The sequence below is a fragment of the Brachyhypopomus gauderio genome, chromosome 13 (genome assembly GCF_052324685.1).
Source record: "Brachyhypopomus gauderio isolate BG-103 chromosome 13, BGAUD_0.2, whole genome shotgun sequence".
NCBI classification, from domain to species: domain Eukaryota; kingdom Metazoa; phylum Chordata; class Actinopteri; order Gymnotiformes; family Hypopomidae; genus Brachyhypopomus; species Brachyhypopomus gauderio.
The window spans coordinates 17,440,935-17,467,283 of NC_135223.1; the positions used below are offsets into that span (position 1 = coordinate 17,440,935).

The 26,349-nt window shown below is 38.9% G+C and overlaps 1 protein-coding gene across 1 annotated transcript in view; it reads left to right on the plus strand.

The window, feature by feature from the left end:
• The first annotated feature begins 6,567 nt into the window (after positions 1–6,567).
• LOC143474072 (uncharacterized) overlaps positions 6,568–26,349 on the plus strand; it is a 36,952-nt gene continuing 17,170 nt past the window's right edge. Inside the window, exons 1-15 of the mRNA XM_076971352.1 lie at positions 6,568–6,695; positions 10,689–10,810; positions 11,063–11,623; positions 12,650–12,815; positions 13,448–13,673; positions 15,116–15,289; positions 15,611–15,688; positions 15,829–15,840; positions 15,922–16,014; positions 16,107–16,151; positions 16,296–16,349; positions 16,442–16,495; positions 16,701–16,754; positions 17,276–17,329; positions 17,850–17,903. Coding sequence (XP_076827467.1) covers positions 10,732–10,810; positions 11,063–11,623; positions 12,650–12,815; positions 13,448–13,673; positions 15,116–15,289; positions 15,611–15,688; positions 15,829–15,840; positions 15,922–16,014; positions 16,107–16,151; positions 16,296–16,349; positions 16,442–16,495; positions 16,701–16,754; positions 17,276–17,329; positions 17,850–17,903 — 1,704 coding nt within the window. The 5' untranslated portion in view covers positions 6,568–6,695; positions 10,689–10,731. The remainder of the gene's footprint in view (positions 6,696–10,688; positions 10,811–11,062; positions 11,624–12,649; positions 12,816–13,447; positions 13,674–15,115; positions 15,290–15,610; positions 15,689–15,828; positions 15,841–15,921; positions 16,015–16,106; positions 16,152–16,295; positions 16,350–16,441; positions 16,496–16,700; positions 16,755–17,275; positions 17,330–17,849; positions 17,904–26,349) is intronic.

The following is a 26,349-nucleotide window of genomic DNA, read 5'->3' on the forward strand; positions in this document are numbered from 1 at the left end:
CAACCACAATATCTGATCCATCTTCCACACACCTATAAAGATTAGGTACGCCAATGCGTATGTAACACTTAAGTAAGATATTCAGTCAGTATGTAAGACTTAAGTAACATAGTCACACAGCACTGCACACAGACACTTGAAATGTCACTGTGTCACAAATGTCACACAGTCACTGTGACACCCCCTTCCACTCAAACCTCGAGGTCAACTGCCTTGGATGATGGACAGTTAGGTCAGAATGGGCACACTATGGAGTTGTGTCCATGGCACCTTTGAGCACCATAAATCTGCTCCCATAACCCTGTCTTTCCCAATCTAGAGGCCACTGAAAGGAACATATAGTAGCAAAGTACATTTGCATCCTCACTGTAAACATCCTCCCCTGACTTTTTTGAGTTATGGAGGGTATCACTCAATAATTCACTATTTACCTATGCTGTCATCATCCACTCTCTAGCCTTTGGCAGTCAGCCCAAATGGCCAACACTCCTCCATCCTTGTGTGTGGCTCACAAGTGTCACACCATATACCACAGTAATCTCTCTTTCAGTGAGACAAACAAGCCCGTTATCATGATGCTCTTCTTGTAAAGTGCCAAGAGGACAGTCATATCCACTCTCAACAGGCTTCAGCTACATTCTGAGCACCATACAAAGGCACCAGATGCAGAAATATTTCTGCTCATCCAGCACAGATACTTCATCAACAGAGTCCTCCTACTTGGGTGAGGTGTCCCTTTAATGTTCCTACCCAGTGCCCCTGTCACAACATCCCCCCCAAAGGGCTCTCAGAATGAGGCTTGGTGTGAGACACATCATTTTGTGAATGGCAATAAAGTGGCAGTATTGGCTACTTTTTTTTTGTTGTTTTTGCTATATTTAGCAAATGCTATAATTGAACCTGGGTCAGGAGGGCAGATCAGAAATAATAGGTGGCTCCAATGGGTGGATATGGAAAGTTCAGAGTTTAGGAGACATATGTGTCACCACAAAAAAGCTTTAAAACATTTCAAAAGAGTGAAATACATTTGCCTGTCATAGACAGTGAGTTCTACATTTTGGAAGTTGAATAACAAAAACAGGCACCTCTGCTTTGTCTGTATTTGTGAAAGGCCAGCATTTCACATCTCAGATTACCACGAGACTGACATTCTTATATGAAGATTGGGCACTACCAGCATTTGTCAGAAGCGCTTGAAGTATGTAAGCCCTATAATTCTTCTTTCCCTTTGTGAAGGTAAAATCCTGGCCAGTACAGAAGCTGTTGGTCTTTATGCTGAGTGGGCAAGACTCCGTGAGGCAGGATATTGCAGACTTGCCCTAAAGCTGACACTCTGATTCTGTTGCAGGTGAGCTATGACTAAATATCCTATTAGAGGAAATGGAAATTCAATCTCAATCTCCCTCCACAGGAAAGGGGTCAATCCCACAAACTGTAGATAGTGCATTAGTTATTTACTTGTGTCAAGAGGATTCATTCTCGTTGGTAGAGTTGACTCATGGGATTCTGAGAGGACTGAACTGAATTGGGTGGTATTTCTGGAGCTGTTCACTTTCAGTCTACTTGAGGGTTATTTCAGCTGCAAATGTGAAAGATTTAAATTGTGTGGTGAATGGGCATATCAAATGGGGTTTAACCTGAACAGCAGGTTATATTTCAGCACCATGAACAGCTCCTTAAATCATTCACTTGACACTGACACTGATGGACAAAAATGCATGTTAAAAGTGTTCACCATCCTAGGATTTAGAAGCCATAAACAAGTACAAAAGGCATCAAATCACAAATGCCTTCTTTTTTCTATTACATCTTTGCCCTGAAAATGAGTATCTTTCTCACTTTAAATATGGAAAAATCATTAAATATATTTACATCATTCAACCATGATTCAGTCTTATTGAGTCATGAATGGCCATTTTATTGGTCCTCTGAGTCTGCCATCCAACTCCCTGTTTGGTACTAACTTCAAATGACATCTTCAATTAGCACCCCACTGTGAATAATAAAAGGCAGTGACTTGGATGTTGGCTTAGCCCACAGGCAATTGCAGGGTTAAATCCTTAAGCTCTACCAACACAAAAGGGGCAGCCTGCTGCACATCTGCCAGGGATCTTTGGGTGTGTTATTATCAGTCCATGTAATGTAGGTTATGGTGTGTAATGTAGTCCATGGAATGTAGGTTATGCATTTTCAGACATTAATGAAGCCATTGTTATTATTAGTTGCCATGGCACTAGTATAAAGGAAAGGGAATAACATGAATGCATTGACTTTCTTGTTAAAATGATGATTACAGGTAGATAGATAGATAGATAGATAGATAGATAGATAGATAGATAGATAGATAGATAGATAGATAGATAGATAGATAGATAGAGTGAGAGGAAAAACTAATATCTATACCTGAGAAAAATGCTGAAGTCATAGATCAAGACCACTGAATAGTTAGTGGCAATCAAAAAAGGATAATAGCCTGGCAAAACAATTCTTCAAACATTGTCATTGCAAGTGTGGTGTGGTACACAAATACATGGTATCCTTTGTATACCAGCAACCCTAGACAGCCTGGATGACTCTCTAGAAAAGTACTTTTTAATATAATGCAATATCAGTCTCACAAAGCACTTCAGTTGAGCTTAAGTGAGAGCAATTTAACTGAGACTGTCCATTTTGTTTTTCTTTGGTATGGTTTTGAAAGCAATTTTGAAAACAGGCGGGGGTGTTTAAATCTCTTTAAAAGATTAATAATGTCTGTAAAACACATGTTAGGTGCTTCATGCTGGTAAATGTGTTAAGACTCTGTCTGGGCCATTGGCTCTGAGGATTCTGAGACATTCACGTCCATCTCACACTGCACCTAGAGGCAGCAGACCAGCATTTAATTCTTCAAATAGATGGCTTAGTTTATAATTATCAAATATTCAGATGATCAAATATTTGCATAACCAAACGGATCTATTTAATTTTTATATACTAGAATTATTATCCTTACTTAAGCACTCAGGCTGTTTTACTGTACTGACAGTAATTAACAGATTTTGAAGACAGCAGATAAATAATATGGCTTTAATATCAAAATCAGTGTGACGCGGGAGGCGGCTGACAGACGAGAGACACGAGTCCGCTGGAATTTCTCCTTGTCACTTTTATTACAACAACAAGTATTGAGCAATAGCGCACGTAGACCATCGAACTAGACACGTAACGTGTAAACATTAGACAACGACGAGCACAGGACACTGCGCGAGCGCACATTAAATAGACAAACCACATTAGCCCCACGTGATCACGAGACGATTCACAGGTGAGACTTATTAATCACACGACAAAACCCTAACCACGTATATCCACTGACGCAGACAAAGCACGTGGACAACGTTGACACACGCCCAAAAGGGAGGGGCCGGGGTCCTCAACGTGACAATCAGACTAAAACGTGTCTATAAATTTGCTATAACAAAACTCTACTGCACTCTACTGGTCATTGATCATTATGTTTTTTTTTCTCTGAGAAAGAGGTATAGGCTAGATATTTTTATTATATTTTAACAAACAATTTATGTAAGACAGTTTATCAGATTTCTTTATATACATAGACTGCATTGTAGTAGCAGTGATAATAGAAAAGACATTCTCAAAGGAAGGAACACAAGAAGTTCAAGGTTGTCACAAGTTTTTCCAGTGTTGACAGGGGATAGGAGCACTATAGGGACTGTCAGACATAATCTAAAAATAAATTTTAAAATCCGTAAATCATAGTGTATGATTTTTTAAAAACAGTTTATTACTGTGTTACTGCTGCAAATAAGTATTTGAACCTGCCAATCAGTAAAAATTCTGGCCCTCAAAGACCTGTCAATCCACCTCTAAAAATTCCCGCTCCACTTATTCACTTATTCAATTACTCTAATTTAGAATAATAAGTGGAGTGGAGGTAGATTTTTCAAATACTTATTTGCAGCAGTAACACACAAATAAATGATTAAAAGATCTATTTTTTAGATTATGTCTCTCACAGTGGACATGCACCTAAGATGAAAATTTCAGACCCCTCCATGATTTCTAAGTGGGAGAACTTGCAAAGTTCAAATAAGTAACACCCTGCGACTTTGCATGTATATATAAATATAGCACGTTTCTTGCACAGCTGATGAAGGACCTCTGTCTGAAATGTCCTGTTTCTCTGGAAAATTTGTGTATTTTACTAATATAAAAACTAAGTTACAAGAAACTTTTTGATGGTTCTATAATCACCTGTTAAATTGCTAGTTTATTGAGAATTGAAAAATTGGCACATTTCTTTCTCTTTCTCAGAAATGTGTTTATTTAGGCTTTTATTTGCTGTTACACTATATGCTGTTTTTGTTTAGTTTATCCCCGAATTAGATATTCGGATTACACGCTTTTGCGCGGTAGGTGGCAGTAGTGACATTTTTTCAGTGATTTGCTGCTTATTAATCCCAAGAATAAGACGCTGGCTTCTGTGAGGTTAAACTATCAGAAGTCATCTAGTAGTTATTTTATTTCTTGATAGATTTAGCCTTATGACTACATGACAATATCGTCAAAATTATAATTTATCTACTCTTAATATAGTTACCTGGAACAATAGCCATAGATTGAGAAGTAACTCGTTTAATTCACACAAGATATCTTAGCTAGCTACAATGCAAATGGGTTCACGTTGCGGGGTATTAGCTATCTTAGCAAGGTAGCATATCTATATCTAGCATCTCTAACATATAGCTAACTGGCTGCATATTGTAGACGTCTTGCCAATTTTATTCATGAACTAACTAGTTCCGAAATTGGGCAAGGTTACAGCCAGATGATCAATGTTGCCACGGAGAGCTTTAATTTAAGTGCTTTCCACGTCTTTCTAGTTGTTTCTTAAAGTTTCTGCATGAATGCGTTTCTGACCACTTGTTTAGGATCAGATGATGGGTGGAGTCTGACTGTTTAAAAGAAATTGTTCAATGCAAAAGGATGTTTGTATTTTGTTATGATGTTTTCTTCCTTTCAGTAAACACAAATTGCTCCCATGCCAGCTTTTGTACTTATTCTATGCAGCTAGTACCCCATATTGTAATGTGTACTCCTGTTTAGACCACTGGTAATTTTGAACAATTTGTATCTGGAAATGGGTGATTCAATCCAATATATCTTTGAAAAACCAGCATAAAATTACTTTATCCTGGATTGCAAAACATGGGATTTCCAATTACAGATCATTCTGTCCCAAATGGTTTGAACAATTGGACATAGATAATCCCATAGAAGGCAGGAACAGCAAATCTGAACAGCATGTCCTCCATGTACTAACATACTCTCAAAATAAAGTGCTTCCGTAAATATGTGCTCTAATGAGCATGGTCATGTTAAGTTTCATGTAGCTCCTTTGCCATTTAAAATGTACATTTAGCTTCTTTGCCATTTAAAATCACTACAGTGATCATTACTGGAGTAAATTACAGTCCTGTATGATCATTCAGTATATAAAACTGCTGATAATTTTCTCTTTTATTAAAGTAAAGGAAAGCAAAAAAAATCTTATCAGCAAAAAAGTTTTTAACAATAAAGAGTATACAGGGGATGTTGGACGTAGCTCAAACAGAAATGGGAATGAAGGCTCATCAGCTTTGCAGATTTTGTGACCTCACAATATTATGTTCAGGTGTCTCTGGTTAATAGAAAAAAAAAACTTCAGAACCTGTATTGAGAAGCCAAATGAGCTTGCGCACTGAAAAGGGCCCCAAATAAAAGTCAGAGCATCAACTCCTTAATTAAATCAGTCATGTACGTGGAAGTGTGAATTCCTTGTTTTTCCGTCATGTGCCTATAGGTGGTAGTGAAGAGCCACCTATTCCTACTGTAGGAATGATCTGCCTTAATATGAGAATGCGTCTTTTGCTAATCTAGCTTTTAAGAAGAATGAATCATACTAAATATTTTAGCATGATTTGCACGTGAATAAGCGATATTGCCTGTTGTCCTACGTATTATGTACCATTATACTGGCGAATTCTGGTTAACGTAACGTAAAATATATTCTATAAATATAATGTGGAAGCACCTGTTTGTAGTGCTTAAGCCATATGTAGTTTCCATTACTGGTCAAAAACGACAGACTGGCTAATTTCTATGCCTTCATGTAACAAGTTTAATAAGACCTTGCATCTGAGAAACTCCTCACAGTGACAAAAGAAGCATTAGTAATATTAGTGCGTTACTAATCAAACAAGCAACTCCTCTCAGCTTTCTTTCCTTATTTAAAATTATGTTCTGTGGGGCTGAATTCTGTTTCCTACATTTCTTTTGTAGGAGGACATATTCAGCAGACCGTGGTTTGCTAAAATTATACAAATGTACAAGTAACAATTGTTGCGCCTTCACTGTTTTACCTAATAGGGGTAGTAATCACAACATTAACTCGTACGGTAGCACCCTTACGAGATCTGATGAACGACAAAAAAAAACTCAAGAAGGGTAAAGTTGTGGAAGTGTGACGTCACGGGCAGCTGCAGGATAAGAGCGCGTGCATGGCAGCGATATGGCCTCCTCCAGTGGCAGCGACTAGTACTGCCCAGAGGGATGACAAAGACTGTGCAATTACTTTGCATAGTAGTTTTTCTTTTTTGAAACATAGTCCTGGAATTTCGAGAATTTTTCTTTTGCGAGAAGTTTAATACAGGAAGGTAAGAGTTTTCAAAATATCTTAATTACTACTGTAATTCGTAAGTTTATATTTGTAGCCTGTTATCATTACACATACATGACACACGACTGATGTAATTATTGTTATTAGATTAGGATTTCCTAAAACATACAGCAAAATTACAGAGTTCTTTAAATGCCCCATAACAATTTATCGACTTTTGTTCTTTGTTTTGTTTTATAATCTTCAACTAAGACATGTAGTATGAAGAAAGAAAATAAAACTTTTTTTTTACATTTATGTTTTGGGCAGTTTGGTGCAGATACCAATTATTATTAGTTTTTATGTAATTGCTAATTCCTATAAAAATGACTGCAATGTACACCATTCTTCTATCAGTAAATAGAACTTGTGCCCCATCTGCAGGGCAGGTGGGTGTGTTACTGCTCATCACACAAGTAAATTTGATATCTAGTGTGCAAATAATATATTTTTTTTTTATTAAAAAAGTTTTGCTTTTATAAACTAAATTTACATCAGTTAAAAAATTAGTCAACAATAATACTGCGTGGGATTAGAACGTTAAAGTTGAAATATACTTACCTCCCAAAATCTACCAGTGAGTACTGTTGTCCTTTTAGCGTATTCACATGCACAAAGCAATACTAAAATAGTACCTTTTTCAGTGTGGCAGTATGCATTTCTTGTTAAATATAGTTTTTCCTCAAAGGAACGGATTTCTGGCATGCATTTTAAGTTAAATACAGTTTGCCTTTTATTCAGAATTCCTGTTCATGTTAAAAGTTCATGAGAGATTGAAAAATGATGTAGCTAACATGCTGATAGTGGATGAAGCTGGACTAATACATTTTTCACTCAGATAGTATTCTTAAGAATGCACTATCCCATGAAACACGCCTTTTGTTTAGGTATATCTTAAACCATGCTTTGTGAGTTATTGTTCTGTGTTCAAGGTTGTTTGGGGTTGCTAAAATATTAATTTAGTTGTATGTGAAGTTGACTGATCTACTGTAGCGGTCACAAATACCATGTTATTACCTACTGTAATATCATTTGTTCAACAAGCTTATAAAGTTTATAAAAGTACAGCCTGTTCAAGACTTGTATACTCATTCAAACATGTCTATTCTAGAAAAGGTGAACATATATTTCAAATACTGTTTCAGAATGAAATGTCATGAAATCAGGTCTTTCATGTTAAGTACATCACGAAAATATTAGCACATGGTCATTCATTTATAATATAATGTGTTAAGCTCAGTGTATTAATTTAGTTGTCATTGGAAATTAATGATTTATTATAGTGGTCATAATTATCATGTTTTTTTCATGTTTGTGTAATGTCAGTTGTTCCACAAGCTCGTTTCCTACAGCTGCAGGCTGTTCATTGTTTGTTTATTCACTGGAAATCACAAGCATTTATGTAAAAAACACAGGCAGACATATCTCATATCTGTACCTCAGCACGGCTGTTGTACATGTGACCTAACTTCAGGAATATTAATTAGGTTCCAAGGTGCAGCCAACTATGTAATTTGTGTAATTTCGGTAGGTTTTAGTCCATCTACAGCTGTCCCCACATGGCCAAACAAGGTTTGAGGTGAACCTGTCCACCATAAGCATGCAGTCCCATGGCTGAGTGAGCTTCTAAAGGTAGTCTGTAAAAAGGAAAGTACCATACACATAATATTGGCTTGGGACACGAAAATTCCTCTCTGGGGCAGAACTGCACTTTACATTTACTTAGGTGGTGTTAAACATAAGATTCTCTATATGTTAATTTAACAAATCCCTACAGATGGGGTTTTGAAAACTATTTTTATTTAAACAACTTGCCCCTTGTATTTCTGCTGAAGCAACACATGCATTCCATCAATATCAAGGCAATAATAATGAAAAAATAATCTTCAGTGCACAAAATCCTATGGCAAACTCTGCTATGGCACAATAGTTACTCTACCCAACTACACTATTTCAGCTTGATTGAGCATGTATATGGAATTTTTCACCCAAAGTACTGAGCAGATGATAGCCAGTGTGAAAGGATTGCAGTTGACTCAATGTGTAATTTTAGCATTAACCTCTACCAGCTTTTATGCGTTGTTTGTACCGTTTGTACTGTTGTGTGGGTTGTAAAAGGTAAACGAGGAATGATTACCCAGAATTAGAACCATTGGGCCTAAAGAGGGTCGCAGTCTTTTTACTTCCATTCCATGACATTTCCTACATAATTTACTTTTACGCTTATTCAATTAAATATGACAGATTCTTGTTAAGGATTTGAGTAACTATATATGTCACTAAGAAATATTCTTGTAATATTTCTTCACTTTTATAATATTATGCACAATATCTACAGATATCTGTAGCTGTTATATGCACAAAGGGAGGCAGAATGTGATGACTCCTGTGTTCTGTTCTGCCCTGTAGATGCATATGAGACTATCAGAAGTGCCCTTTAGACTGGGCAGAAATACTTTCAGAACAAGGTTCTAAACCACTTGACATTGCCCAGTTTGGGCACTCTATTGGTTCTTGTCATGTTACGCTCTTGGTCCATAGTTATTAAAGGTCATGCTGTATTATAAGCTTCCACAGGTTTCTGCCCTTGGTGTTGGTTCTCTTTAAAGCTTGTCACATTTTGGTTAGCATACACCACTGTGCCACACTCTATAAGCCAGGTCACAAGCCCTTAAGGATGCTATGTTTTTACAAGGCACCACATTGTACACGAACAAAGACTGTGTGAGAGAATGTGTTCTTCTAACGTATTTTCTACCACATAGGTTATTGTGCTTTAAAATGATAACAACAAAATAAATGTGTAAACAAAACATAGTCTGGTGTGTTGTCAGTGTAAAAGTGGGAAGGTTCTACTTGAAAAATGTAGCAGAGATACTGGTTGACCAGGGAGCAGCTCTGTGTTAAGCTACTTTGGACTGAGGCCCATTTACTTTGAGATTCAGTGTTAAAGTGACAACACAGCCACTGTGGGGAGAAAATTGAAACCTTTCTTGCTCTTTTCTTATCTGAGCTGTAGTATAACCCACTGTAGGATTAATGCAGAATGTACCTAAAGCAGCCAGAAGAGGGCTGAAGTTTGTGCACATATACTTGTGCACTATGACACTGTGCAGATTCATCCTTGAGTGTGTCTGCTCTGCACAGCCCCTCCACAGGAATGGCTTGCCAGCACCCAGCTGCCCTGTGTTTATTTTCGTGTTGTGTTCACCAGCTTTCTACTTACATTGTTATTTTGCTTGGCTGCAGTCTGTGGTCTGCAAGACAGCTCGCAGACTTCAGTGGAGCAGAGCATAAAAAAAAAAAAAAATGAGACCACACATTTTTATGGCACTCGGGGAAAAAAAAATGACCCTCTTCCCAAGAATTTTTTCAATTTTCTCATTCAACAAAGTTCATGAGTAGTGTTTTTTATTCCAAAGAGATCTTAACACAAAAAATCTATTTTTATAGATACATTATTTTGGCTGAGTGTGGTTTTTTTGACGCACGAGTCCTTTGCTGAAACATGTATGTGTCCATAAAGAAAAGCCACCAGGAAAACTGCCTAACAGCAACACCACTGCAAGAACAAGTGATGTTAGAGAGGGGAGTGGAAATAGACCTTCCCCTGAGTGACTGGATGATCTGTGACGTGGACATACTGTGTAATGTAACCTTACCAAATGACAACAGCAAAATCTTATAGATTATTGGACTCATTGGTATATATTTATATATGTTGGATGTTTATATTAAGTGAGGCAGAGAGACAGAGAGATTTACAGAAGAATTACTTATGGTGAGCAAGGACACACTGCAACTCCTTGGTCCTAAACATCTCTGAGGAAAGTGCATTATGGGTAGGAAAAAATGAAGTCTATAATGATACTGTCAGGGGTGCTATCAGACAGAAACAGTGAATGTGGATGATCCATATAATACACCTTGGTCGAAATAATGTTGTTATGGACAGTACTGTATTCAGATATTTCTAATTCCTCTTTTGCAGGACCTGAAAACTGAAACCTAATCTTATAGAACGAAAAAAAAAAATGTTAATATTGAGGTTAATGACAACAATACTGCTCCTCATCTTTATTCAATCAATAGAAGAAGAGGATATTCGAGCAGGTATGCCCACATTGTGTTCTTTGGACACTGTAAAAAATGTTCATTCATTCTGCAAAATTTGCCAGATATGTGGATTGAGCTGTAGAATCGGTTCACACTGAATATATAGGTTAAGGTCTTTCAGCATGCATTTATATGTATTTATATAACAATGCAATTCTGATTTCAAATTTAGAAATCATTATGAAATATTTCAATAGAATTATTGTTATCTCTTAAGGTTATAACCATATGGACCTCTGTGTCCTGTAGGTTGCAGCACAGCTGTAAATGATCTTGTTTATATCATCGATGGATCCTGGAGTGTCGGTGATGAAGACTTCGATACGGCCAAACGCTGGCTGGTCAACGTCACCGGTGGCTTTGATGTGAGCGCCCTCTACACCCAGGTGGGAGTAGTGCAGTACAGTGACACACCCCGCCTGGAGATCCCACTCGGCCTGCACCAGAGCACCCGGGAGCTCATCAGGGCCATCCGGGACATCAGCTACCTGGGTGGCAACACGCAGACAGGTCGTGCCATCAAGTTTGCTGTGGACCACGTGTTTGCCTCTTCCCTGCGTGGCGACTCTGTTAAGAATCGCATTGGTGTAGTAGTGACGGACGGGAAATCTCAGGACGATGTGGTGGATGCAAGTGTGGAGGCCCAAGCTCAGGGCATCATCATGTTTGCAGTTGGGGTGGGTTCAGAGGTCACGACTTCGGAGTTGGTGGCCATTGCAAACAAGCCGTCCAGCGACTATGTGCTGTATGCGGAGGACTATACCACCATCGATCACATACGTGATTCCATGGAGCAGAAACTGTGTGAGGGTGGGTCTCTGCAAAACAACATGAACATCACCCCTAATATGCCCGCTACCGCGACGAAAGTATCAGGGCAATATGTCATGCTATTCCTTTAAAAGGAATGAGATGAGTTAATCTGATTGGATATTGTGCCAGCATTGGACTCGTTGTTCAGGCTAACCAGCCTGTTTTTGTAATTGTGTCGCTTTGAATCAGCTCAGAGCCTCTGCTGCCGGTGTTCTGTCGAATTTTCCTACCCGTCGAAAATTACTACCCAGGCTTTCTGCGCATGCGCAAGTCACTATTACGTCATGATTTTGGTGGCTTAATGATGTTTTATAATGACATTTAGGCTGTCGAAATTTCCTAACTATAGTGTTAATGAACGTAATGCTGGTTTATAATGACACACAGGCTAAAAACATGTTCATACAAAGATGTAAACAATCCAATTTGCTTGTATTAATATTAATAACAATACATGAATACGCAAAATAAACTTTTAATTTAAAGATTATCCTACCTTTTAAACTCTGACTTGCGCTACATTATGACCTTTTCATAAGGTAAACAAACTCTACAGAGATACGTCTACAAATATGCGAGGCCCTCGTACACGGTAGGAAATATCGATAAGGTAGGAAAATACGACAGAACACCGGTCATGGAAGTTGCAGACATCATTTCTACCTTGCACATACATGTCTGTGCCTCAGTCTTATGGCTTATTTCTGCACATGCGAGGTGTCCACAAGAATAGCCCCCAAGTGCACTGTGCTCAAGTGGAATCATGAGTATAAATTGAACAGATTTGCACTTAGTGTGTGTAGCTGTGTTGATCGTAGCATGCCACGAGAGGTCTGAGGCACGGGGGGCTCCTTACAAGAAGGTTCTGGAATAAAGACACGTAAAACCGCACAGAATAATGATAAGATTTATAATGAAAACAAACAAACTGGCATTGGTCTTTAAGTATATTTGTAAGTGTGTGTGTGTTGGTGTTCTGTAGTAGAAAGGTTCCATAACACTCTTCCGTCTGTGGTCTTGCAGAGTCTGTTTGTCCCACACGTATTCCTGTGGCTTCGAGGGATGAGAAGGGCTTTGAGCTGATCCTAGGGATGAGGATCCATATGAAGGCCAAAAAGATCCAGGGATCCCTGATGTCAGAGATGGCCTACTTGCTGAACAAAGACGTGGACATTACAGAGAAGACAAGGTAGGAAAATAAGACGTAGTTGAATCAATCAGTCAGTCGATCCATCAACCAGCCAACCAACCAACTATCCAACTAGGCTAGAAAAAAGAAAGTATATAACAACTCCTTCCTTGAATTTCTAGAATAATTGCCACAATGATTTGAAAGGTCAGACAGGGGAAGGTTGGCCTGGAGTTTTGATGAGTGCATTGGTACCTGAGTGCATGGTTGATATATTGTCAGCAGTGTGGAGCAGAGAGAAATCCTGGTGTCCTTACAGCAAATGTCTGTGTGGATGCTGTGTTCTCACACACCTACACCTGAATTGCAACTGGTGGCTACACCTCTACACTGCTTTATGGTGCACATATTCACAGTTTTGAGCGGTCTTTGTTTCTACTTTTTCAGTTTTCTTCCACTGTCTAGATCTTCCCCTAGATACCTGAGGCATAACACCTATTCATTCAGGCTATATTTACATTTTCTCATATATGTGATTAGTCAGTATGCTCCTATAAACACCCAGACATGGCATATTTTCAACCTTCAAGATATTCAGGATCAAACAAAATGTTTACCTGGTTATGTTTATGACAATCAATGGAATATATTAATATATGAATAAATTAATTTTCCTCCACATTCCTTCCAAGGGAGATCTTCCCAGAGGGCCTCCCCCCATCCTACGTATTTGTGGCCACAGTGCGTCTGAAAGGGGCAGCGAGTGAGGAGAGGTTTGACCTGTGGAGAGTGCTTGCTAAAGATCGACAAGTCCAAGTGGCTGTGACATTACATGGGCAGGACAAGTCTGCCACTTTCATCACCACAAACACAGCGGGTGGAGAGCAAAGAGTCACTTTTGATGGGCAAGGTATTCAGGTTTGTAGAGGTTTTTTTTTCAAATAATAAAAACCTGCATTAACCCTCAGATACAGTCCATTTTCCTATTAATCTCAAGTGATGATAGATAAAGGAACATCATTATTTCTGTTATGCATAACATATGTTATTTTAGCTGGGTGAGCAGGTTTAAAATAGCATCTGTAAATTACAATGTTCCAAGATTTGTCTGCATTCTCAAAGCTCAAGTCATATTTGACTGCATTCTCAAAGCTCTTTTGTAATATCGGGGGACGTGGCTTGTGTGACCGATGCTAACATTTTGGCAGAAAGCCACACAGAACCCACAGTAAACGAGAAAGTGGTTCTACTTCCTCTCTTCATTGTGTTTGAGAGTAAATTTGCAGAGCTTCCAGAGCTTTTTTTCCAGGTAGCCCTGCAAGCCTTTGATAAGACGTCTTCCTGTTTGGCTTCGTTTTAGAAAAAGAAAAGTTCAGTCTTGTATTTTAACACAGAATTCTCTGAATTTTAGTCTCTGCATTTTAGCATCCTTACTGTATTTATGGTTATGAGAAATATTCAGTGAGGCTTCCATCAAATCTTTGAATGCACAAAAACCTTCTACAACAGAGGCATTGCGGTTAACAAAAAATATACATTTATTTGAAGTCTGTTAAATGAGTCCTGACCTTTCATCGGTGCTAGTTGATTAGATTAGATTCCTAATGAAAAATATACTTTTAAAATATTCAGACGTACTGGAATTTATATGAGGCTTAAAACTGTTGACAAAATCTCATGTGTCATGAACATATAACAAATAAATGCTCATATAAATGAACATATAACAAATTAAAGAAATACATTTCTCACAGAAGAAATGTCTCATAGGTGTCTTATAAATACGTAGATGTCTCATAGTCCAGCCTAGTTTTTAATAAATGCAGTGACAGTTCTGATTTCTCCTGTACTTCTACTAATTTACTTTTCCTTTCACCAATGATGACTGAGGTGGATTCAAAACAAAAACTTAAGAACAAACAACAACTTGAGAATTTTCTCTTCTCAGACTCGTATATCAGTACATTGGTCCTCTGTTCTGTGAAGGAGTACAGCAGTGATGTATTTGGTGAGGTTCTGGTTTCATGCAGCTCTAAGGGTAAATTAGCAGCCCATTCTTTATGGAGCCCTAGTCATTTGCTTTGCTGATGTCTGGACATGATGAGTCACTGTATACTATATTGTATATGCTCTTCATTTCAGACTTCTCAGTTACAGAATTCTCCTCTTGGGCCAATAAATTCAGACCACATTTGCATTCGTAATTGTGTACAGTAACATTAAGGTGCAAATTTATTCTGCATCTTATGACTTCACATCCGATGCATCATAACCTACTGTGTTCAGACCAATGACAGCCACTGTCTCAGGTTCAGCCAAGGCTGTGCTCTGGAAACTTCAATCTTTTCTCACCTTCACAGAGGCTCTTTGATGGAACCTGGCACCAGCTGAAACTTCTGGTTCGGCCGAGGCGTGTGTTCTGCTTTGTGGATGATCAGATTTTTCAGGAAAAGGATTTGGAGCCAGTCGTGCCCATTTACATCAATGGCAAGACTCAGATCGCCAAGCGCTACAGTGCTGAGGAGACAGTTCCTGTGAGTAACAGAATGACGATATTTGCTGTTCAATTCTGACTCTGACTCCAGAAATAGCTACATGGTACGATGGACTTGCTCTTCCAGACAGCCTGAGCTTATGTAAATAAATAGTATAAAAGACTTCAATAACTTTTGAATTGCTGTATATGTAGATCAAACTATTTAGACAGTTCTAAGTTCTGCTCTGTTCCTTGGCATAAGAGATAATGAAAACTGCAAGATGTTAATTGTACACACATTTTAGGGCTATAATCTGATAAATCATCAATGTTGTAGAACATTTGTGTCTTATATATAATAATATATAAATTTTCATAGATAGAACTTCAAAAACTGAGGCTCTATTGCGACCCGATGCAAAGTGAGAGAGAGACTGCATGTGAGATTTTGTCTGTGGTAAGTTCACATGTTAAGAGTTTTTGATCTATTCAGCTATATGACATATATGACACTCCTAAACCCTTTGGATGTGTTTGGCTCTGATGTCATTAATCTATACTTAACTCTTTTTCTACTCCTTTTCTTTCATCATATAGGATGACGAGAGGGTAAGTGATATTCGTGCCATTAATCATTCCCTTTGACAATCTGCATCTGAGCGTCGTTGCAGTCTGCGTTTCCCCCTTTAGTGTCCTCTTCAGCGGGAGCCTCCTATGGACATGGAGGAAGCGTGTGATTGTGGCCAAGGAAGCACTGGACCTCCTGGACCAGCCGGGCCAAAGGTTCATATTTTCCAGCTGAAGTTTCAATAATCATACACACCAATATTAAGAAGTGTACATGGGATATGTTATGATTCTTGATTATCCTACAGGGTGAAAAGGGCCAGGACGGACCCCCAGGCCCTGATGGAAAGTCTGTGAGTACTCTCCAATTCTTTCCTTTACCCACATCAGAAAAAGCTACATTGATTTATTCTCACAGTTAACTGCAATGTCAATCTACAGTATCAGTCATGTGACTGTGATTAACTTTGTTTGTTGATAAACACATTGTTCTGAAGGGTATCAGAGGTGAGAAAGGAATACCAGGAGACCCCGGTATAACAGGGGAGAAGGTTGGATCTCTGTTGGATCTCTGTGTTTTTTTTAGAGATATGTAGAAGAATATGTTGTGCTTCAAGCCAATGTGTTGTTTCCATCACCCTAGGGTCAAACAGGTTTGCCTGGGCCTAAAGGTGATCCAGGAATAAACGGCAGCAAAGTATGTTGGACTGAAATGATCTAAATTAGAAGTCACTTCTTCACAAAAGAGCATGTAGTTGGTAATTGGGGTGATGGTGCAATCATGAAATTTATTCAATTAAAACAAGGACCTCTACATCCTTTGGCAGTGTGAATAGCATTATCTGTCCTCAACTGTGCAGCGCCTCACTATTTCGGTGTTCTAATTTATTCTGTATCTACAGGGCGACAGAGGACAACAGGGGTTGCCAGGGAAACCAGGCTTTCCAGAACCCAAGGTAAGACCAGACCCAAGCAGGAAAAGATGTTGATACTTTCTGGATTATAATTCATGCAGACTTGAGCCATGGATCCCTGTCACGGTACCTTTAGGACCCTGGGTAGTTCTCAAGGTTCGTGCTCCTGCAGTTCAAGGTCATGTGTTGGACTCCCAGGGCGCACATGTACTGTCATACTTATAAAAATTTAATACAGATGGATATGTTTTCCAAATGCTAAAAGAATCTGAAATATTTAAGCAGATTCCCTTACCAAAGCACATGACAAGGAAACATGAAGAGGGTTTAGAAAATATTTTGTATATATGTTTAGATTATTCTAACCAGATTCAGGTTCACTGAAGCATAGGTAAACATAGTACACTGAAACATTAAGTGTGTTCAAACAGGAAGGCTGCTGAAAGACCCTGGCTACAGCCTTGACCTAGTGTTAAGTACAGTTGTAAAGGGTTTGACTTTTCTATTACTTTTAGTGTTACATGTGTCTAAACAATGCACTTATTTCACCATCTTATCAACAGCGACCTCAAGGTGAGAAAGGCGAACAAGGACCCCCTGGAGAGCCGGGCCCTAAGGTAAGCAAGTCTGCTGTTCGCAGCTATGCAATTACACTTGACATGGCACAAGCACATAGTGATTCCTTTAAAAGCTCTTAGGGTGGAAGCTTGAGGTTCTTCAATCCCTATCATGCCCTCCTGTCATAGCACATGACATGTTTGACAGCTATCTCAGCTGCCCTAAACTGTGTGAATGCAGTTTTAGCCAACAGATCTACAGATGGCTGACCATAATCAATGCCGGTTAAACAAATGAGTTGATTTTATTTGATTTTATATACAGTTTATTCACATGTCTGATTCATAACAATGGCCCCCTCAAATATGTGTTTTTATACTCTTACACACAAATAGAAGTAATATTAGGATAACTTTAATTTCATCATCTGATGTGGATACTGGTCTATGTGGTAGTAATCCCCAGCCCATCAGTGTGCTTAGGGGATTAATTTGTGTGTTTCTTCTAAGAATGGAGTATTGTTCTTGCATTGCCCTGGCTTATTTTGCCTTCTTAAAGTCCTGAATTGCTCACCCACAGGGGGATCCAGGGTTACACGGTACTGTGGGAAGAGCCGGCCCGATTGGACCAAAGGTCAGTCCACTTTAAAAATGCCATGGGTTGGTGAGGTGAGCATTAGAGTGCTCATGGTGATGCATGTGAATTGTGTTCATAGGCCAGATTTAGTTCACTGGTTGAGGACCATATTCCACATGACATTTCTTTGCTCTCCTGAGCTAGTAATTTCACAGTAATTAACGTCAAACAAGGCATGCTTCAATTCAGTTCGCATCCTGAGATTCTGCAAAGTGAAACCGTATTATGCAATGACCTTAATTTGACTGTTTTGGTGCAGTGCTGGTTTTGTAAAAACCTGTGCATACTCAGGAAAGGTTTTGTTTTTTCACCAAGGGCCCATGATGATTGCTTTTAAATTAGCCATTTCAGCTGTATTGAAAAATGTGTGACCAGAGAAAAAAGCACATGAATGTTCCACTAATTGTCCCCTCGCAGTGGTCATGATACCCGCAAGGACTCGGTATCAAAAGTCCTTAGAAATGTTGTTATGTCTACACAGTGTATCTTCACTGAGCAATTTAGGTGCTTTTCCTGTTATTAAAGTGATAGTTGGAAGTGTTCAGGCTTTGGCAGTCTAATTTCGAGTGCAGTGTATCTCAGCATGTGGGCAGACAGCTGCTGCTCCCGTTCTGAAGGCTCTCGCACTTTGCATCACTAATGCAAAACACATGCTGGCCACGGCTGAGAGTGAGAAATACGACTGTGCAGACATGTGTTCTCACCCACTGTACACAAACACTGGACGTCAGACAACAGGCTCGGGATGACTCTACTTTCTCTGCTCTCCTATACCTTCTTTAATTCACCAACTAATTATCTGCCCCTTTATTAGCTGGATCAGATGGCTAAACGCATTGAAGATCACACTGAGCCCTTGCTTTTCATGTCTAAGCTGGGGAACAGTTTTGTTTTTAATTTCGTCCACCTATTGAGTGCGGTCTATGTTTGCTGTATTATCTCCAGTGTAGCTTGACCAGCATTGCAAGCTGACCAACCATTGGCCAGTAACCCGTGGTACGCTTTGGCTACACAAGAACAATAAATAAAGTGCATTTGCATTGGTCCAGTTTCAGGGAACATTGCCCTGGGTAATGATTTACAGGAGTCGAGCGGTATTCCAAAGATTTCAGTTTCTGCTTAGTTTACATATTTGAATTAAACTTCCATTTAGATGGCAATTAAACACTTATTACAATGACAGTAATGATTGTTTACATGGAAAAAAATCTGATACATTTTCTCATAGAACCTAAAGATAGCTTGCCATTGTACATAGGCCTGCCATCTAAATTTAACCAGACAAATCACTTTCTTTTTTTAACACACCAAACCTTTATTTAAGTGAGGCCCACTAACTTCTATGCAAGTAATATACACTACACACTACTCTCTTCTCTCTCTTCGTATACACTATTCACAAAAAGTTAGGGATATTTGCCTTTTGGGTGAAATGTATTGAAAATGTACAAAGTTCATCCTACAGTGATATTATATAATGAAAGTAGAGCATTTAAGTAGAAGCACACAATGGTGATTTCCTCATCTCAAACAATTTATTGAAACAAAAGCCAACAACAGGGGTGGGTATACTCTGATAACAAAGGTCTATCAAGATCATCAATTACATCTTGACAACAATGTCTCATGCTGCTTGTAAGTCAGCTTATTGTCTGCTGAGCCATGGCATCCCACTCTTCTTAAAGTGCAGCCCTCACGTCTTTGACATTCGGGTACAGAGTTATGAGCCACTATGTGGCGACTCAGCTGATCCCATAGGTTTTCTATGGGATTGAAGCTTGGAGAAAGTGCAGGAAACGCTATTTGGTACCATTGCAGGTCGTCTAGCACAAATACCACTATGATTTAAATGGTTTGGATGGTCTGACATGACACTTGGGTGCCTCTCACCTCCCTTAAATGTGCCTGGAGTTGTGTGGCATTCATCATTCGGTTCCGCAGGGCACTGTTCACAACGAAACGATCATCGGTGTGGGATGTGGCCAAAGGACGTCCACTTCTGTGCCTTTCTGTCACTCAGTCTCTCTGTATCTCTGCAACCTGCTGATGATACTCTGTGACACTCCGTGGCCACTTCTGTCTGAGAACATCCTGTTTGAAGCCTCCCAAAGGCGAGGTACTCTTTATAAATAGTTAGGTCCTCTTGGTCTCTTAATGTCAAAATGTGAACAGCATGACGAGGAGGACTGTTTAAATACCAATACTAATTGAACCAGGAAATGTATTCGTTGATTATTGGTTGATTCATGGATCAAACACATGTCGTAGAACAGCAAGTTGTGCAAAAAGGACTGAAACCTTGAACAGTTGGACATGTGCATTCAAAGGTTTGGAGAATGTCACATTAAATTCATCCATAAATGTCAGAGTGCATTTTAGGTTCATCCTGAAAATCCTGAAAGCCAAATATCCATTTCTTTTTGTGAGTAGTGTATTTTAAGAACTAATTCAACAAAGTTCATATATAATACAAATATATATTATAACAGACCATTGGTCATTCTCCAACTTCTGCTTACCATAGATGACTTACCATAGTTTCCTTTGTAGTGAGGAAGAGCACAGTGTGGCCCACAGGAAGCCTTTGTAGTATTATCACTTCATGGCTGAACTACTCCGTCTTGTTTGATCATGGGCATTTGCCTTTGTAGTTGACACACTAAGCACACTGGAAGCTGAGCTGTGTATGACCTGACTGAATTACTACGGCTGTGCAGAACAGCTCTGAAATTGGGGAAATTGCTGCATAACTGAAAATAGAAAAGTGTAGTATGACGCAAAGAGGCCATGTTGTCGGCAATGTGTTTATTAAAACATGGTTTCCTTAGGCGGAACGTAAACATAAGAAACGGCTTTGTAAAAAAGTTATTTTGCTTTGGAGGTGTGTTGGACCAAAGCAACTCATATCATTTGATCACTGGGAGGAAGGATGATGACATGCACTGGTCCTGTATACATGCAGTTTATGCATTAACTAGTGGCTTCCAGCACTACTAAAAAACAGTTTGCTGCTTATTTATTTACTTATTTATTTGGGCCGTGGGATGCGCAGTAGATACTGGTTGTTTGTGACTAAACAATGATTCATCCATTGTGTATAATAATAATTGTGTGCAGTTTCAGTAAAGCACACTGAAATAGGGATTTGATTATGTAAACAATTAAATCATAGGAATAGTGAAATGGATTATATAAGAATATTTATTAAAGAGAAAGTGTTTGAGCGTGCTGGTCTCTGCCACTACTGTCTTTTTACCCAACAACCATCAATGGCCACATTTTATACTTTGAAACCACTATGCTAAAAATAACTTAAATTTTCTTTGGATTAACAGTGACAGTTCGTCATACCTTTCATGCACGCCTAAGCTCTGAGCTCACGGCACTGAAAACATGCATCTGCAAAAAGCACGTGTTTGGTTGTCAATCAGACTTGTATATGGGATCATTTTCTTTGACAGACGGGTGTTACTGTTGTCCATGGCAGCTTTTTCCACTGTCCAAGCCTACCTAGGGCTCAGATCCTGCTGGGTTCAGAGCACATTGTAGCATTGTATTCAGGCTGTAGTGCATATGGTTAGACATGACAGCCCGTCTAAAAGCGGCAGCACGCTAAAACTGTTGTCTGGCTTTGATCCAGAGTCTTGCTGGCACCTCTTTACAGCATGCTGAGTTGGACCATATTTCATCTTCAGCTTTCACAAATAAATGCTTCTGGTCCATACGCAAATAATGTCAGGTGCAGAGGAACGTGGCCAAATCCTTAACAAATGGTTTTTTAAATAATTAACCTGTGTAGTCCATTGGGTACTTTTGATTTGGCACAGGATGTTTTTGGTAAGGTTGATGTTATTGTAGGAGGAATAATTTCAGTGGAACAGCTGACAATAGCAAGGCATTTATCTGATTTCTGTTGATTTTTCAAAAGGAAGTAAATATTATTTGTTGTGTGGAGGTTTTGTCATGTGGTTGCAAAAAGTGCAAAAAGAAAAAAAAAGCTGCAAAAACATTTCAAGCCTCTTTTATTTGTTCTTTGTTCTGGAAGTTCACTCCAAGTAAATCTCAGATGAATAGAAGACTTTCAGCTTATAAAGTACACTATATTGCCAAAAGTATTTGCTCACCTCCTTTGACTCATATATGAGCTTAAGTGACGTCCCATTCCTAATCCATAGGGTTCAATATGATGTTGGTCCACCCTTTGCAGCTAGAACAGCTTCAACTCTTCTGGGAAGGCTGTCCACAAGGATTAGGAGTGTGTTTATGGGGTTTTGTACCATTCTTCCAGGAGCGTATTTGTGAGGTCACATACTGACGTTGGATGAGACCTGGCTCTCAGTCTCCGCTCTAATTCATCCCAAAGGTGTTCTGTCGGGTTGAGGTCAAGACTCTGTGCAGGCTAGTCAGGTTCATGCACACCAGATTCTGCCATCCATGTGTTTATGGACCTTACTTTGTGCACTGGTGCACAGTCATGTTTGAAGAGGAATGGGCAAACTTCAAACTGTTCCCACAAAGTTGGGAACATGGAATTGTCCAAAATGTCTTAGTATGCAGAAGCATTCAGACTTCCTTTCACTGGAACTAAGGGGCCAAGCCCTGCTTCAGAAAGAGAACCCCACACCATAATTCCCCCTCCAACAAACTTTACACTTGGCACATTGCAGTCAGACAAGTACCGTTCTCCTGGCAACGGCCAAACCCAGACTCGTCCATCAGATTGCCAGATGGAGAAGCGCGGTTCATCACTCCAGAGAACACACCTCCACTGCTCTAGAATCTAGTGGCGGCGTGCTTTACACTGCATCCTACACTTTGCATTGCACTTGGTGATGTATGGCTTGCATGCAGCTGCTTGACCATGTAGACCCATTCCATGAAGCTCTCTGTGCACTGTCCTTGAGCTAATCTGAAGGCCACATGAAGTCTGTGATTGACTCTGCAGAAAGTTGGCAACCTCTTCACACTGTGCTTCATTATCTCTCGACCCCGCTCTGTCAGATTACATGGCCTACCACTTTGTGGCTGAGTTGCTGTCGTTCCCAAACACTTCCATTTTCTTATAATACAGCTGACAGTTGACTGTGGAATATTTAGGAGTGAGAAAATTTCATGACTGAATTTATTGCACAGGTGGCATCCTATCACAGTATCACAGAATTCACTGAGCTCCTTAGAGTGACCCATTCTTTCACAAATGTTTGTAAAAACAGTCTGCATGCCTAGGTGCTTAATGTTATACACCTGTGGCAATGGAAGTGATTGGTACACCTGATTCCAGTAATTTGGATGGGTGAGCGAATATTTTTGGCAATATTTGGAAACATGACAAGAATAACAGTCCCTCATTCCTTACTGGTTAAAACAGCAATATGCACTTATGTCTGGAGCAGACCATTTGTTTGAATTAGTTAATGATTTACATAGTTAGGATTCAAATAACATTTTTAAATTACATATGAAAAGGAAACCTAATGAGAGCAATTAAGGGTCTCTCCACTAGAGGCCCCTGTTGATGGACATAATTATTCAGAGAGATAGACCTGATAATTCAGTTGTCCAGGAATATGCAACATCACATGAAACAACTGTGACTGACTCACCATGATAAGAGTGATGTGCAGTAAAGACCAGCAGTAATAAATTGTCTTCCACTCTGAATTTGTTTATGGTTCTTGCCACAATCTGCTCCTGATATTTTGTTGATTACTTAAATATAAGGTGTCAATGCCATTTCTTTAAACCTGTGTGCCCTGTGGCAGCTGTTATCAGTGTTGGGGAATACACACTTGGCCACAAATACCTGCATGCACTTTTCACACGTCTTGGCTTGTAAAACCATATATTTATAGTTATGTCTAGTTTCATATCACTGCATCTGATTTTGTGTCTATGTAGTCTAAGAAACCCTTTTCTCTCCTTTCTCTTTATCTTTCCATCCTTTTGCCCTCATAGCGCACCATCTTTATCTTTCTCATCACTTTCTGCCCTCTCCACCCTCTCTTCTTTCAATCTCTGTCCAACTTTTACTTTCCCCCCTCAGACCTGTACAGCTCTAATTCTCACGTTTGCTTAAAGACATTCCTGTTTGCTTGGATTGTTATCTTATTCTTCAGATCCTTGATGGTTACTTGTTTTTTGTACTTAATTGGTTGGTATTTTTTCCACTTAATAGTAGGTAAATTATATTCCATAGTCTTTTTCTCTCCCACAAACATTCTCATTCTCTCTCATTCTCTCTCTCTCTCTCTCTCTCTCTCTCTCACTCACTCTCTCTCTCTCTCTCTCTCACACACACACACACACACACACACACACACACACACACACACACACACACACACACACACACACACAATTAAAAATCAATTTGAATAAAAAAAGATCTGCCATTGAAATGAAAAAGTATGACTATTTGCTAATGAATTCATGCTTATTAGAGGATGAACCATATCAAAGTTGAGACTGAAGTCTTACATTTGTAATGGACTTCTGCAGTGTTTCTTTTTTTTACATTTTTTATGTACGCTTCTCAATTTTACATTCACAAAATTTTACTTGAGGATATCTTTTGAGGTTTTAATCAGAACTTACATACCAGTAAATTAGGAGTCATTTGAATACCTCAGAAAGAGGACTGGATAAACAATAGACAAATTATATGACAGACTTTATAAAAAGCTTGTTTTAAAGGACTATACAGTGATGTGGCTTAAGTGAAACGTCTTACAGAAAAGAATGTACTGGACCAGATAACCTCCAGTTGCAAATAAAGGACAGAAACCTCCCTTTTCTTTGGATTACAAGGCAGTTAAAACACCATAAGACCACAGAGGCTGCTTGTAAGGCCTCATATTAAGTTTGGAGAAGTACTTTCCTACACTGCATCGCATACACACATTGCATTCATGTGGTGCTATGGTTTTACTGGTCATAATTATAGTCAAGGAGTGTTACAGGCCAATTCAAACTGCTGTCACAGACATGCACACACACACACACACCTTTTTGTTAAAGTACTGCTCTGTCAAGCACATGCACCTGTCCAGTAATCATGTTTCCCGTAATCTATTACTCATATTTATAAACATCCAAAACACACATCCATAAATCCTGTTTTTATTTAAAAGTCAACACTGAGGAATGCATGAAAATCACAAAAAAAATCACCAAGAGATGCCAAGACAGCAAACATACACAAACAAGTCTGGAAAAACTAGTAAAATGGTCTCACTTGTAAAGAAGACATAGAGAAGTCAAAACAGCCTTGGAAACATTATGTCAGAGAGCCAATGGACTGTGCTTTTGTTTCTGATTTCATTAAAAAAAACAGACTACTCAATGGACTTTTATTTTGTATGCATTCATCAAGCATGCAACGTATCCATCCACGTTTACAGTCTTAAAAGTTGCTTAAAAGAAAGCAACAGCTCACTTACATTTGAATGACTTTTAAGAGACCAAGCATGAAAGATATACAATTGTTCAATTTACAATTGAACCCTCTTGTTCAATTTACACGAAAATTGTGCAATGCAAAAGTCCTATTTCCAATTTGGTACTAACATTTCAAACACTGTTTTCTCAAGTTTTTTTCATATTCTTTTGCTGCATAGCTATGGAATTTATGTGGAAGCCTTTTAGGTTGATTCAGAAATGCTTGGTTGGCCATAATGTAACGGATGGTGAGAAACAGAGACAGGATGCCAAGTTAAGAGTTTTTGTTAATTCTTGACATTTATTCAAAGAACAGCGAACATGTAGCGAACATGACAGGACTAGACAGGACTGGACAGGACTGGCTTGAGTGACAAATTACAAGGACAAAATGCAGACTTAAAAACACAGACTAATAACACACATGTGCAACGTATAACAATAACAAGATCAGGGACTTTTGACATAAATAACACTAATGAAACTTCACATACACAGACAGACACACACAAACGTGTTTGCACACATGGACTAGACAGAGGGAGGAGTCAGGGGTGGCTACCGTGACAAATACAAACGAAAAGAAGAAAAGACTAAATGCATGTTTTGAACGTTAGATCCTACAACTCCACTACGTATAACTTCAATTTGGAACATTACATGTTTATCAAAATGGCACGTCACATGTTTATCAAAATGGTACACTGATAGATGTTACAAATATGTAAATAACTGAATTCCCCTTACTTACAAGACTGGTTCAACTGCATTAAGAATTTTAGAATGCAGTAATACACATTTTATTTTTATATAGCTACATAATTTAATGTGAGTCTCCTAGTACACACTGTCTCCTAGGACACCTAGTACAATGTAACCAACTGATATATGTTAACTGTCTTCAAAAGATAAAAGTGGCTAATGTAAGGGCATTACGTACATAATAGCATACATATGTGTACTACATAAAAACGACCATAACCAATTAACAAATGCTGGTTAACAT